General features: G+C 43.9%; 1 protein-coding gene across 3 annotated transcripts in view; it reads left to right on the plus strand.

Moving 5' to 3' along the window:
* Positions 1 to 14,761, plus strand: part of PLAAT3 (phospholipase A and acyltransferase 3) — a 33,713-nt gene extending 18,952 nt beyond the window's left edge. For all 3 annotated transcript variants that reach the window (XM_065528040.2, XM_005577512.5, XM_065528041.2), the window contains 2 exons: positions 767 to 1,035; positions 14,492 to 14,761. In XM_065528040.2, coding sequence (XP_065384112.1) covers positions 767 to 1,035; positions 14,492 to 14,593 — 371 coding nt within the window. In that variant the 3' untranslated portion in view covers positions 14,594 to 14,761. The remainder of the gene's footprint in view (positions 1 to 766; positions 1,036 to 14,491) is intronic.
* The last annotated feature ends 200 nt before the right edge of the window (positions 14,762 to 14,961 follow it).

Raw genomic sequence — 14,961 nt, forward strand, 5'->3', positions numbered from 1 at the left:
TGTGAGTAGCAGGAGATCTTTTTCACTGCTGTGTATTTTCCGTTATATGAATATGCCACAATTTAGCATCCATTTTTCTGACATCAGACTCATTGCAGGTTTTGACTGCTATGAATAGAACTGTTATAGACCCTCTTTTTTTTTTTTTTTTTTTTTTTTCTGAGGCGGAGTCTTGCTCTGTGGCCCAGGCTGGAGTGCAGTGGCATGATCTTGGCTCACTGCAACCTCTGCCTCCTGGGTTTAAGCGAGTCTCCTGCCTCAGCCTCTGGAGTAGCTGGGATTACAGGCGTGTGCCACCACGCCCAGCTAAGTTTTGTATTTTTAGTAGAGATGGTATTTCACCATGTTGGCCAGGCTGATCTCAAACTCCTGACCTTAAGTGATCTGCCCGCCTTAGCCTCCCAAAGTGCTGGGATTACAGGTGTGAGCCACCACGCCTGGCCTTCTGGAATGTTTTATTTTTATCTTTTTTTTTTTTTTGAGACAGAGTCTCGCTCTGTTGCCTAGGCTGGAGTGCAGTGGTGCAATCTGGACTCACTGCAACCTACACCTCCCAGGTTCAAGCGATTCTCTTGCCTCAGCCTCCTGAGTAGCTGGGATTATGGGCACACACCTTCCCCCAAGGCCCACAGCCACGCATCTGACCCTTCCACATGTTGCTTATCCTACGTGGATGGAGCCAAAGGCAGATACCCTGCTGGGGGCCATCTCTGAGCCTCTGTGGCCCTTCCCAGAACCAATCCGTTTCCTCTTTGTGGATCTGCAGGTGAGGTTGCAGGAGCGGGTGCAGCCAGTGTCATGTCTGCCCTGACTGACAAGGCCATCGTGAAGAAGGAATTGCTGTATGATGTGGCCGGGAGTGACAAGTACCAGGTCAACAACAAACATGATGACAAGTACTCACCGCTGCCCTATAGCAAAATCATCCAGCGGGCGGAGGAGCTGGTGGGGCAGGAGGTGCTCTACAAGCTGACCAGCGAGAACTGCGAGCACTTTGTGAACGAGCTGCGCTATGGAGTCGCCCGCAGTGACCAGGTGCGTCCTCCGCCCATGTGGCCTTTCCCAGGAACAAGACCATTCCCTCAGCTGACGGAGGCTGGGCATGGCTATGGAAGCATGAACAAGACAAAGTAGCAGAGACAGAATTACTGCCCTTAAGGATGTCACAGTTGGAGTGGGGACAAGGGTGGGGAAAGAGGCAAGTTGGCAGATCAGTGTAGTCGGGGCCGGGGGTGAGTGGCCAAGGAAGGGAGTCACAGACATGATATTCATTCCTGTTACCAAGCCCTCCCTAGCCACGTGTCCCTGAGATGGCCCTCCCAGCCCTAAAGGCAGGTTTTAGGACCCACTACCTTACAGATTGGGAAACTGAGCTTAAGTAACTTGTCTACAGCCATTCGTTTCATCAAAAAAATCTTTGTTGAGTCTCCAGACCTGGTACCTGTCTTTTCCTGTGCAGATAATTCGCAGAGCTGGGATTTGAAGCCCAGGTCTGTGTGGCATAGCCGGATCATGCTTCTAAACAGCACTGTCTTCAGCTTGGCTGAACCCTAAGGGTGAATCTGGGAGACACTAGGGGATGCAGTTTTGTTCATTTACTTGATTTTATTTTTGTCATTCCTCTCCTTTCAATCTCGTTTTCTCCTCCCATTTTCTTGCACTTCTTCCCCCTCCCTTGCAGCCACTTCCATCTTTTTTTTTTTTTTTTTTTTGCATAGGTGAAAAGAACATTGGGAAGGTTCTTACATGGCTGTTGATACAAAAGGACATGTATTTTTTTCAGTGAATGATTAGGTTAAGATCCATCAGGCTGTTCACTTTTATTATTATTATTTTTGAGATCCAATTTCTTCTTTCCTGGTCAGTGTGGTGGTTAAAAGCATGGGCTCCTGGAGTCAGGCCAACGTGGGCTGGACCTGGTCTCTGCCTTTTGCCGGCTGTCTGACCTCAGGAGAGTTAGTCCAGCTCCCTACACTTTGGTAAAGTACGAATGATAATACTCATCTTGGAGGATTACCATGTGAATTAAATAAGAGCATGTTTATTCTCAGCACAGTGCTGACTCAAAAAATTCACTGAATACATTGTAGTAGTAAAAATAGTCATAATTATCCTCTTTTTTTTTTTTTTTGCTTGGTTCATCCAGTGCCTGGTCCACTGGCCTCTGTAGTCCACAGCGACTTGAATGGGAAGACATTGACCAACACCACCTGTAGGAATCACTCTTACTCTCTTCACACTGCTGATAACCAGCTGTGCTTACTACACCAACCCTCAAGTTTGTTAGGCAGCTCCTATACCTGTCTACAGTGAGATATTTGTTACCTTTAAACGGGTATCCTCTTACCTTTTTTTCAATCAGCTGGGTTATTAATGTTCAACAACTAGTTATATGTGAATGTTAAAGGTGATCAACTTAGAAATTGAGTAGGTGGTACATAGCTAACTAGGTAAAGAAAGGGCAGTATTGCCAATGTTTGTGAAGACTGCAGTCTGTCGGTCATGGTCTGGCTTCAACTTCCCCGAGAGTTGATAAGAGCTTTCTTCTGGGGAATCAGTGGGCAAGGCCATGAGAAGTTCGTTAGTGCCCGAATATTGGCAGGTTTCAAAAGGTGATGCAATGAAAGCAGGAGACCAGGGGATAGTGGCACTTACCACATCTATCTCTTGGGGATAACAGTCTTCAAAACATTTGTCTCTTGTTTTTCTTTTCTTAAAACAATTTTATTTTAGGCTGGTCACAGTGGCTCACGCCTGTAATCCCAGCACTTTGGGAGACTGAAGCAGGCAGACCACTTGTGGTCAGGAGTTTGAGACCAGCCTGGCCAACATGGTGAAACCCCGTCTCCACTAAAAATACAAAGGCCGGGCGTGGTGGCTCACGCCTGTAATCCCAGCACTTTGGGAGGCCAAAGTGGGCGGATCATGAGGTCAGGAGATCACGACCATCCTGGCTAACATGGTGAAACCCTGTCTCTACTAAAAATACAAAAACGTAGCCAGACATGGTGGTGGGTACCTGTGGTCTCAGCTACTTGGGAGGCTGAGGCAGAAGAATGGCGTGAACCCAGGAGGTGGAGCTTGTAGTGAGCCGATATGGCACCACTGCACTCCAGTCTGGGCAATGGAGCGAGACTCCGTCTCAAAAAAAAAAAAAAAAAAAAAAAAAAATTGGCCAGGCGTGGTGGTGAGTATCTGTAATCCCAGCTACTCGGGAGACTGAGGCAAGATAATCACTTGAACCCGGGAGGCAGAGGTTGCAGTGAGCCAAGATCGCACCATTGCACTCCAGCCTAGGCAACAGAGCGAGACCCAGTCTCAAAAAAAACAGAGACGAGGTCTCACTCTGTTGCCAAGGCTGGTCTTGAACTCCTGAGCTCAAATGATCCTAATGCCTCAGCCTCCCAAAGTGCTAGGATTATAGACATAAGCCACTGTGCCCGGCCACATTTGTCTCTTGAGTCACACTTGATGAGGCATGGCTGTCATCTTGGTATCTCTTTTTACTAGCATCCTAGAAATTCCTTCTGGTTCCCTGCTGTATTAATGCTTTTATCCTCTGTAGTTCACATCTTTCTCTTTTTTGGTTTATGCCCTTGTTTTGGTAGACTACTTCCCCTAATAGTTTACTGAGAAATGGTACATTTGAAAAAGATCCCTAGGCAGGCATGGTGGCATGTGCCTGTAATCCCAGCTACTCGAGAGGCTGAGGCACAAGAATTGCTTGAACCCAGGAGGCAGAGGTTGTTGCAGTGAGCTGAGCTGAGATCACGCCACTGTACTCCAGCCTGGGTGACAGAGTGAGACTTGGTCTAAACAAAACAAAACAAAAAACCAAGAAACAAAAAACAAACAAAACAAGATCTCGCATGCCTGAAAATATCTTCATTTTATCCTCACATTTGATTAAGGCTGGGTATGGAATTTTAGGTTAGAAACAGTATTTTTTTTCAGAATTTTAAAGGCATTGGTTTATTGTCATCTAGTTTTTGCCACTGTGGTAGAGAAGTCTGAAGCTGTTCTGATTTTTGATCCTTTGTATGTGATCGATTATTTCTTTTCAGAACCGTATAGAATCTTCTCTTCATCCTCAGTGTTCTGAAATTTTATTACCTTGCACAGGTCTATTTTCAGTATTGTGCCAGGTACTCAATGACTCCTGTCAATTTGGAAACTCAGTTTCTTTAGTTCTGGGAAATTTTCCGTTTTGTGTTCTCTGGCATTCCTATTATTAGACTGTTGGACCCCCTAGACTGCTCCGCTGATTTTCTTATCTTCTCTCTCTTGTTTTCCATTTATGTACCTTTTTATTTATTTATTAAGACAGAGTCTCGTTTTGTCGCCCAGGCTAGAGCACAGTGGTGCGATGTTGGCTCACTGTAGCCTCCACCTTCTGGGTTCACGTGGTTCTCCTGTCTCAGCCTCCAGAGCGGCTGGGACTACAGGCATGGGCCACCACACCTGGGTAATTTTTGTATTTTTATTAGAGATGGGGTTTCCCCATATTGGCCAGGCTGGTGGGGTTTCCCCATATTGGCCAGGCTGGTCTGGAATTCCTGACCTCAAGTGATCTGCCTGTTTCTGCCTCCCAAAGTGCTGAGATTACAGGTGTGAGCCACTGTGCCTGGCCCATTTATGTATCTTTTAAATTTGAAAGTGAACATTTATTGACAAATTTAGGTATAATAGAAGTTTTTTTTTTTTTTTTTTGAAGTAGCAGTGACAATATTAGCATAAGAAAGGGAAACATGATAAAAAAATTGAGTTTCATCATTGGTAATCTTGCATTATGAGGTTTTTACTTACTCATGGTAAAACTCATGCTCCTATGCAGCAAGAAACTCCAAATACAGAGTACAAGACAACCCTGGGAATCAATAAGATGCTTTTTGAAATTCAGAGTGCTACATTAAGCATATTTGGTAGGTTTACAAAATATATCCTAATCATCTCATTTAGTTATTCTTTCAGCAGTTGTTAATAGAATAAACAATGGGTCTGACCAGGCGTAGTGGCTCACGCTTGTAATCCCAGCACTTCGGGAGGCCGAGGCGGGTAGATCACCTAAGGTCAGGAGTTCAAGACCACAGTGGCCAAGATGGTGAAACCTCATCTCTACTAAAAATACAAAAATTAGCTGGCCGTGATGGCGGGCACCTGTAATCCCAGCTACTACGGAGGCTAAGGCAGGAGAATCGATTGAACTGGGGAGGCAGAGGTTGCAGTGGACTGAGATTGCACCACTGCACAACAGAGCAAGATTCCATCTCAAAAGAAAAAAAAGAGGTCCACAAGTTTATATAAGTAGACATTTTTTTGTCAACACAAAATTGTTACATAATTAGTAAACTACATTGTCATTAGGAACAAATGCTATTTTTAATTTTAATTTTTTTAGAGAAGGGTCTTCCTCTGTTACCCAGGCTGGAGTGCAGTGCCACAACCTCAGCTCACTACTGCCTCAACCTCCCAGGCTCAAGTGATCCTCCCACCTCAGCTTCCCAAGTAGCTAGGACTAGGCCAGGTGCAGTGGCTCACACCTGTAATTCCAGCACTTTGTGAGCCTGAGGTGTGCAGATCACTTGAGGCCAGGAGTTTGAGACCATCCTGGCCAACATGGTGAAACCCTGTCTCTACTAAAAATACGAAAATTAGCTGGGCATGATTGCGGGCACCTGTAGTCCCAATTACTCAGGAGGTTGAGGCAGGAGAATTGCTTGAACTCTGGAGGTGGAGGTTGCGGTGAGCCAAGATTGCACCACTGCACTCTAGCCTGGGCAACAGAGCGAGACTCTGTCTCAAACACACACACACACACATACACACACACGCACACACACCAAGTAGCTAGGACTACGGGTGCACATCACCATGCCCGGCTGATTTTTGTATTTTTTTTTTTTTTTTTTTTGAGATGGAGTCTCGCTCTGTGGCCCAGGCTGGAGTGCAGTGGCCGGATCTCAGCTCACTGCAAGCTCCGCCTCCCGGGTTCACGCCATTCTCCTGCCTCAGCCTCCTGAGTAGCTGGGACTACAGACGCCTGCCACCTCGCCCGGCTAGTTTTTTTTTTTGTATTTTTTAGTAGAGACGGGGTTTCACCGTGTTAGCCAGGAAGGTCTTGATCTCCTGACCTCGTGATCCGCCCGTCTCGGCCTCCCAAAGTGCTGGGATTACAGGCTTGAGCCACTGTGCCCGGCCCGATTTTTGTATTTTTTGTAGAGACAGGGTCTCACTTTGTTGTCTGGGCTGGTCTTAAACTCCTGAGCTCTAGCAGCCCTCCTGCCTCAGCCTCCCAAAGTGCTAGAATTATAGGTGTGAGCCACTGTGCCTGGCCACAAATGCTATTTAGAGTAATTAAATAAAATTCCAAATCTTGAGATAGTAAAATAAGAAATGTTTTATACCATTATTCTTTTTGTTAACAATAATTTAACCCTTGCAAAATGAAACAATACAAATTGAACACATCACACTTTTCTTCCTGTGACTTTGGCCCTACCCATCTACCCATTCACTTGAAAGAGGCAAAACAATGATAACCAACAATGAAACACCATGAACAATTCTACGTGATCCCATCACAGAAAATGAACCCAGAATATTCTACAACACAAACAGAGGTGCCATCTCTACTGCTTCTAAAGATTTCCTCTTTCATTTCTTGGTCTAGAATGGGGGTTTCTCAGCCTCAGCACTAGTGACATTATGGGCCAGATAATTCTTCATTGTCGTGTCCTGTCCTGTGCACTGTAGGATGTTTAGCAGCATCCCTGGCCTCTACACACTAGATACCAGCAGCATCCCATAGCCAGATGTAAGAACCAAAAATGTCTGTAGATGTTGCCAAATTCCCCCCATAGGGAAAAACTGTCTCCAGTTGAGAACTAGTGACTTAGGTGAGTAATGATCACTGACACATGCTGCGAGTCAAATTAACATAGAACTTCTGGCCGGGCACAGTGGCTCACGCCTGTAATCCCAAGACTTTGAGAGGCCGAGGCGGGTGGATTACGAGGTCAAGAGATCGAGACCATCCTGGCCAACATGGTGAAACCCCGTTTCTACTAAAAATACAAAAATGAGCTGGGCGTGGTGGTGTGCACCCGTAGTACCAGCTACTCGGGAGGCTGAGGCAGGAGAATCACTTGAACCCAGGAGGTGGAGGTTGCAGCGAGCCGAGATCACGCCATTGCATTCCAGGTGGGCAACAAGAGCAAAACTCCGTCCCCCCCAAAACAAAACAAAACAAAAAAAAGAACTTTGATGCATGCCCCATCTTGCTAGAGATGATAGATTTAGTACAAACGGGAAAATGTCCACCAGTATTTTTCTTTGTAAGCATTGTCAGTGCAGTGACTTTCCTTTTCATTTAACTCGTGAGGATATATATATATATTTTTTGAGACGGAGTCTTGCTCTGTCGCCCAGGCTGGAGTGCAGTGGTGCAATCTCCGCTCACTGCAAGCTCTGCCGCCTCCTGGGTTCACGCCATTCTCCTGCCTCAGCCTCCCTAGAAGCTGGCACTACAGGTGCCTGCCACCACGCCCGGCTAATTTTTTTCTATTTTCAGTATAGACGGGGTTTCACGGTGTTAGCCAGGATGGTCTTGATCTCCTGACCTCGTGATCCGCCCGTCTCAGCCTCCCAAAGTGCTGGGATTACAGGCGTGAGCCACTGCTCCCGGCCAAGGATATTTTTGTTTTAAAGAATCTGATCAGTCATTATGTTTATTCGTGCTGAGCTCTTTGAAGCAGACTAGATTTTCCTTCAAAAGAATATTTATGATCAATCAAATTTCCCGAGAAGAAAGGGAAACAATGAATTTAAACTAAAATGTAAGTTATGCTTTATATGCCTAAGAATATTCTTAAAAAAGATTCTCTTACTTTCCACCTACCTAAAAATATTTAGGTTTCAAAAAAGTTATATTTTAGTAGGATCTTGTAAAGAAGCTTTCATATTGAATAGTACTTAAAAAAAAAAAAAAAGCAACCAGAAGCTATACTCACAATGAAGTCTAGTCTGAGTGAGAGAAAATATTAAGGTAAAAAGAAATTGAAGATGTGTCTGGTGGCCATATATACATATATATATATATATATATAACATAAATCTGGATAAATTGTGGGGTATTATTTTGAAATTACTGTAAATGAAACTGAATTCCTATACAAATATTTTATTTCTTTTAAAATGATTTATTTATTATTTTTTGTATACTTGTTCACTGTTGGAAAATATACAACTATTTCATAACCATTCTTATATCGTGACCTCGAACAGTCTAAATTCCATTGCTTTCAGAATAACACTACAGTCGCCACTTCTTCTTTAATCCACCCTATAACGTTGTTGAAAGTGAAAGCAGCACATTAGCACTTTCTTTTTTCTAGAAATGATTCAGATTTCCCTAAATCAGGGCTTAACTCAGAAGAGCTTTGTAATATAAATGTATAAATGTCTGTAGTCTGGTAGAATTTGTTTGCCCACTTAAAAAAAAAAAAAAAAAAACAACTAGTCTTCTTCCTATTTCTAATGAGAGACAGCTTTTCTCTTTCACAATATCCTGATTTAAGACCCGTGACACACACCAGGTAGCCCATTTTCATGATCACAAATCCTGTAGTAATAACACAGCAGCTGGACTTTCAGTCTGCAGCACGAAAATGATCAATGGCATCTGAAGGTAGCACTGACTCTTGGAGAGACAGGTTTTCCCAGAAAGTTTGCGCTATTAGGACTACTAGCTTCCAACAGTCTTGCGTTTAATCATACTCTTTGACTATTGACAAAGCATGACTACAAACAATGAGGTTATTGTTGTTTTCCTTGACAAAGTATCTTTTGTATGAACCAGTTGCATCAGCATTTGTTTTCACACCATGAGGTTCTATAAAGAACTAGGGACATATTATTCCTCCTCCGTTATCTGCAAACTATTTCTCCTACCCTGACACAGAGTTTAGCCAGGAAAATGCTGGATACAAGTGATTTTATGCAGGCTCCCTAGCAAGTTAACCCAACAGAACCATGGCTGCCACAAAACCATGCCTAATTATCTTTTAGAGGAACATTTAAAGATTTATCAGCAGTCAAACCTTAGGTTGGTAGCTCCATCCAAACTTTGGTCATCTGGTCATCATGAATTCTGTCTGTTAAAACTACTTTATTTATTTATTTTTTTTGAGATGGAGTCTCACTCTGTCTGTTGCCCAGGCTGGAGTGCAGTGGCATAATCTCGGCTCACTGCAACCACTGTCTCCCGGGTTCAAGCTATTCTCCTGCCTCAGCCTCCTGAGTAGCTGGGATTACAGGTGCCTGCCACCACACCCAGCTGATTTTTGTATGTTTAGTAGAGACGAGGTTTCACCATGTTGATCAGGCTGGTCTCGAACTCCTGACCTCATCATCCGCATGCCTCGGCCTCCCAAAGTGCTGGGATTAGAAGCATGGCTGTGCCTGGCCATCTGTTAAAACTTATATGTGACCAATGTTGAGAAGAGTTGGAGATCTTCAGGGTTAAAAATATATATGTATCTTGATGCTACTGAGGCTTATCTGGGCCATAAACGTGTTTGATGTCAGGAAACACATAGCTGTCGTTAACCTCAGGAAACACAGCAGTGTAATTAACCCAAGGTGCCCAGAACTGATCTGTCAGCAGCCAGAACTCATGATGGCAAAACTCACAGCCCAGTGTTGTGGTATATTGTGATAGTTTCCTTTCTGTTTGGGAAGGGAGGTGGAGGGAGTTCTTTCTTCTTGATGATAATTACTACTTCCTTTCATTGCTGAGTTTTCTTTGTATCTATTGTCAATTCTTCCCACACGATCCAATTAGCTCTCGGTACAGTTCTCCACGAGGAAAATCACATCAAGTAATCTACCAGGTTTTGTTTATTTTGCTTGGACACATCTATCCCAGGGATGGCCCTTCTTCCTTCTGTGCTGGTTGCTCCTTGGCCAATTGCATGGCTGTCATCCTGGACTCGCCTTTGCTGTCATCCTTGGGATTTCCTTTCCTTCTCTTGGATTGCGTTCTCTGATTCTGTGATCTCTTAGTTTTCTGTTTCTTTGCTCTTTCTCTTATTTAGGTAGACCATATCCTCCGGAAGTTGCTTTAGGTTAGAAACACAGCACAGTGGGAGAGGATGATGGTTATGGCAGTCCTCAACATGCTGGGCTCTGAAGTCACAATGCTCCAATCTGGATTGATAAGTGCATTATTTTCCTATTGCTGCTGTAACAAATAACTACAAAGTTAGTGGCTTAAGACTCCACAATTTATTAGCAACAGTTCTGTGGGCCAGAAGTCTAAAATGAGTTAAAATGAGTTTCACTGGGCTAAAATCAAAGCATTGACATTCTTTTCTGGTGTCTGTAGGAGAGAATCAATTTTCTTGCCTTTTCCAACTTCTAGAGCTTACTGGCATTCCTTGGTGTATAGTCCCCATCTATCTTCAAAGCTAGAGCAATGGCTGGTTGAGTCTTATATTGCATCACTGTGACACTGACTCTTCAGTCTGTCTTCTACATTTTAAGGAACTTTGTAATTATATTGGGCCCACCTGAATAATCTAGGATAATTTCCTCTTTTCTTTTGTTTTTATTTTTTTGAGACAGAGTCTTGCTCTGTAGCCCAGGCTGGAGTGCAGTGGCATGATCTCGGCTCACCGCAACCTCTGCCTCCTGGGTTCAAGCGATTCTCCTACCTCAGCCTCCTGAGTAGCTGGGATTACACACACCCGCCACCACGCCTGGCTAATTTTTGTATTTTTAGTAGAGATGGGGTTTCACCATATTGGCCAGGCTGGTCTTGAACTCCTAACCTCGTGATCCACCTTCCTTGGCCTCCCAAAGTGCTGGGATTACAGGCGTGAGCCACTGCGCCAGGCCGGTAATTTCCCTATTTTGAGGTAAATTGATTAGCAGCCTTAATTCCATCTGTAACCTTAATTCTCACTTGCCATGTAGCATGATACATTCATAGATTCCTGAAATCAGGACATGGACACCTTTTGGGGCTTATTATTCTGCCTACCAGTTATTCTTTATACCTGGTACTAAGCTGTTATCCTGGGATCTCCCTTCACTGTCATTCTGGGGAGATTCCCATGCAGTGTCTCTAGTACTAGAAGGCCCATTTTCTCTAGCTCACATCTTCTGCTTTTTCCATTTGCTCCCCTGTTTTGGGGGAACCATTTTCAGCAGCTTTCTGTAAAAGGATGCATGGGAGGTCAATTCTTTGAGACCGTGTATGTCTGAATTACTTGTCATTTTACCCTCTCACTCGATTTGATACTTCGTCTGGGTATAGAATTCCAGGTTGGAAATGGTTTCACTTCAGAGTTTTGGAGGCATTGCTCCATTGTCTTCTTGCTTCCAGAATTGCTTTTGAGAAGTCTGAAGCCATCCTGATTCCTGATCTTTTCTCCATTTCCTGTTTTTCTCCCTGCTCTAAATGTTGTAATATCTTTACACAATCTTCTAAAATTTCATAGTAATGTGCCTTTGTGTAGGTCTACTTTTATCCATTAAGATGGGACTCAGAGCACTATTTCTTTTTTTCTTTTTTTTTTCTTTTTTCTTTTGAGACTGAGTCTTGCTCTGTTGTCTGGGCTGGAGTGCAGCAGCACAATCTCACACTGCAACCTCTGCCTTCTGGGCTCTAATGATTCTCCTGCCTCAGTCTCCCAAGTAGCTGGGATTACAGGTGCCCACCACCATGCCTGGCTAATTTCTTGTATTTTTTGTAGAGATGGGGTTTCACTATGTTGACCAGGCTGGTCTCGAACTCCTGAGCTCAAGCAATCCGCCTGCCTTGGCCTCCCAAAGTGCTGGGATTACAGGCGTGAGCCACTGCACCCGGCCAGATTGTTTTGTTGTTGTTGTTTTTTACTTTGGTTTCTATTTCTTTATTTTTTTGCTATTCCTTTTGAGAGATTTCCTTAACTCAACCTTTCTATTGAGTTTGTTATTTCTGTCATATTTTTATTTTCTATGAACCATTTTTATTTTCTCAGTATTCCATTATTTTTTATAGTACCATGTTCTTATTTATTGGATGCAATATGCTGTCTTATTCTCCAATGGTAAGTTTTACACTCGATCTTAGCCAAAAGGCCGAGAAGCAATCTAATGATGGTTTTTAAAAGGATGTTTTCTTCCCTAGATATGGTTTCCGTTTCTCCAGATTGCTATTTGTTTTTGTCTTCAATTTTAGAGGCCTTCTTCAGATGTTTGGTATGTTGGTTGTATGCTCATGATTAAAGGTGCGCTTGCCGGGCGGGGCGTGGTGGCTCACGCCTGTAATCCCAGCACTTTGGGAGACCGAGGCGGGTGAATCACAAGGTCAGGAGTTCGAGAGCAGTCTGGCCAACATGGTAAAACCCCGTCTGTACTAAAAATACAAAAATTAGCCAGGTGTGGTGGCGGGCACCTGTAATCCCAGCTACTTGGGAGGCCGAGACAGGAGAATCGCTGGAAACTGGAAGGTGGAGATTGCTGTGAGCCGAGATTGTGCCACTGCACTCCAGCCTGGGAAATAAGAGCAAAACTCAGTCTCAAAAAAAAAAAAAAAAAAAGTGCACTTGCAACCATCATGTTCAGTTGAATTCAAAGAAAACCAATTCATATTACTTAGTGTAAACTAAAATAGTTAATAAATTATATCCTAAAAACAAGGTCTGTTGGTTAAATGTTGTGTGCCCTAGGTTTTAAAATTACATCTAAATACAATTTCTCCTCTTAAATTTGTTAAGCTAAATATGTATTGGTTCTTTTTATTTTAGAATCCTTAAAGCATCTTAAACAGTTCTTTTTTTCCATGAGAAATTACAAATAACATTTCTGTCAAATGGTACTTGTGTAAAGCCACCTTTCTTATATTTATAGTTTTGTTTTTTCAGGTTTTTTTTTTTTTTTTTTTGAGACGGAGTCTCGCTCTGTCGCCCAGGCTGGAGTGCAGTGGCCGGATCTCAGCTCACTGCAAGCTCCGCCTCCCGGGTTTACGCCATTCTCCTTTCTCAGCCTCCCGAGTAGCTGGGACTACAGGCACCCGCCACCTTGCCCGGCTAGTTTTTTGTATTTTTTAGTAGAGACGGGGTTTCACCGTGTTAGCCAGGATGGTCTTGATCCCCTGACCTCGTGATCCGCCCGTCTCGGCCTCCCAAAGTGCTGGGATTACAGGCGTGAGCCACTGTACCCAGCTGAGCATCTCACCTCTTTCATACTGTTTGCTGAACAGTTTTCAGTTTGTCAAAAAAAAAAGTGGGGGTTTGCTACTGGATGGAGCTCTGAGTGAGTGGAGGTGGGCAAGGGGCAGTGGCTTGCTGACTTTGAGTTTCACTGCAGGATGATCTGGGTGGGCTGTTTGGGAATTCCCAGTTATTTACATTTGGGCCAGATTCCCCAGAAAAGTCTTCTGGACTCTTGTGTGGAGGGTAAAGTTCTGGGAACAGAGAGGGGTAGGAGGTCTGGGAGTCTCACATTTAGCATCTTTACAGTCTCAGTCTCTTGTTTGTGGTATGATACCCACATTCTCACATGTGCTTCTAGGTTTCTAGGCCCCTAAGCCTTCTGTTGTACCCTCTGCAGAGAATAAACTTTCAGATTTCTGTTGGGGGTCAGGGAGGAGGTTCAGGGACCGGCTAAAGCTCTCTTTCATTCTTTCCCACTTCCAGAGGCACCTGGGTTTAATATGTGATCCTTTTGGAGTATTCTTTTGTATAATTAGGGTTTATCCTCAGTTTTTTCCACTGCTGCCTTAGGATTTAGTGTTTTCTGAATTCTTGTGGAATTATGCCTTAAACAAATGCCTTAGTTTACTTTTAGTTGAGTTTCAGGAGGCAGTAAAATTGGACATATATTCAATTTTTACCCAGGAATTTACTTCTACTTTTGAAACCCTTTTTTTCCTCCTACAAACAAGTCAGATATCCTAATAATTCTAAGTATAACATCACTACTATCTATAGTTGAGTCATTTATTTAAGAACATGTGAAGAGTACCTCCATCCTCCATGCCTGGCAGGACCAAGCACTGGGGATACAGCGATGAACAAGACAGCGGAGTTCCTTGCTCTTATGGAGGTCATAGGCTACTGCTACTCAATAACAATTCCTCCCTGACTCCACCTTTGCTTCTAGAGCTCCCCATTGGCCAGCCAAGATCTTGACCATCCTTGCATCAGCTCCCTGTCCTTTCCACAGCCACGCTCTGAGGATTTATATGCTTCAAATACCCACATGGTGAATCCAGTTTTCCATCTTTGGTTCCATGTAAATTTCAGTCCAGCTGGCTCTAGTCACGAATTCTTTCCCCATCCAGCTCTCTCCTCCCCTCTTCCCTACCAATGTTTGTTGACTCCTTAGTTTGGCCAGGGAGGCCAAGGGGCATGTGAGGTACCCCGAGCTGAATGTTCCTGCTGAATATGCAGCCTGTACTCTGAATCCTGAGGCAGAGTCTGACCCACCCTCCTCTTTGTTGCAGGTTAGAGATGTCGTCATCGCTGCAAGCGTCGCAGGAATGGGCTTGGCAGCCATGGGCCTTATTGGAGTCATGTTCTCAAGAAACAAGCGACAAAAGCAATAACTGAAAAAGACTGTCCTGTCAGCGATGACTTTATACATCGAGGGGATCTTGTTCTGCTAGAGTTTGGGGTTTGGTTTGTGGATTTCATTGTGATTTATAATAAGGCTTATTTTCACAGAATAAAATAAAGTACAACGAGGGAGGATTTTATTGGGGGAAATGCAGCAAGAACTGCCTGGTGTGAATTCTGTTCAGGGAACAACCGGGCTCTCTTCCCGGTCAGGGTTTTCTTTCACTTTCTTTTTGCATGCTGTGTTCTTTGCATTGCAGCAAGCAGGGTCCAGCTCCAGTTATCTCAACTAGAGGGCGTTTCTTGTCGTCAGAAGACATGTGAGGCGGAAGGGAGACAGACAGACGTAATACACAAG

Source organism: Macaca fascicularis, chromosome 14, assembly GCF_037993035.2.
Source record: "Macaca fascicularis isolate 582-1 chromosome 14, T2T-MFA8v1.1".
Taxonomy (NCBI): domain Eukaryota; kingdom Metazoa; phylum Chordata; class Mammalia; order Primates; family Cercopithecidae; genus Macaca; species Macaca fascicularis.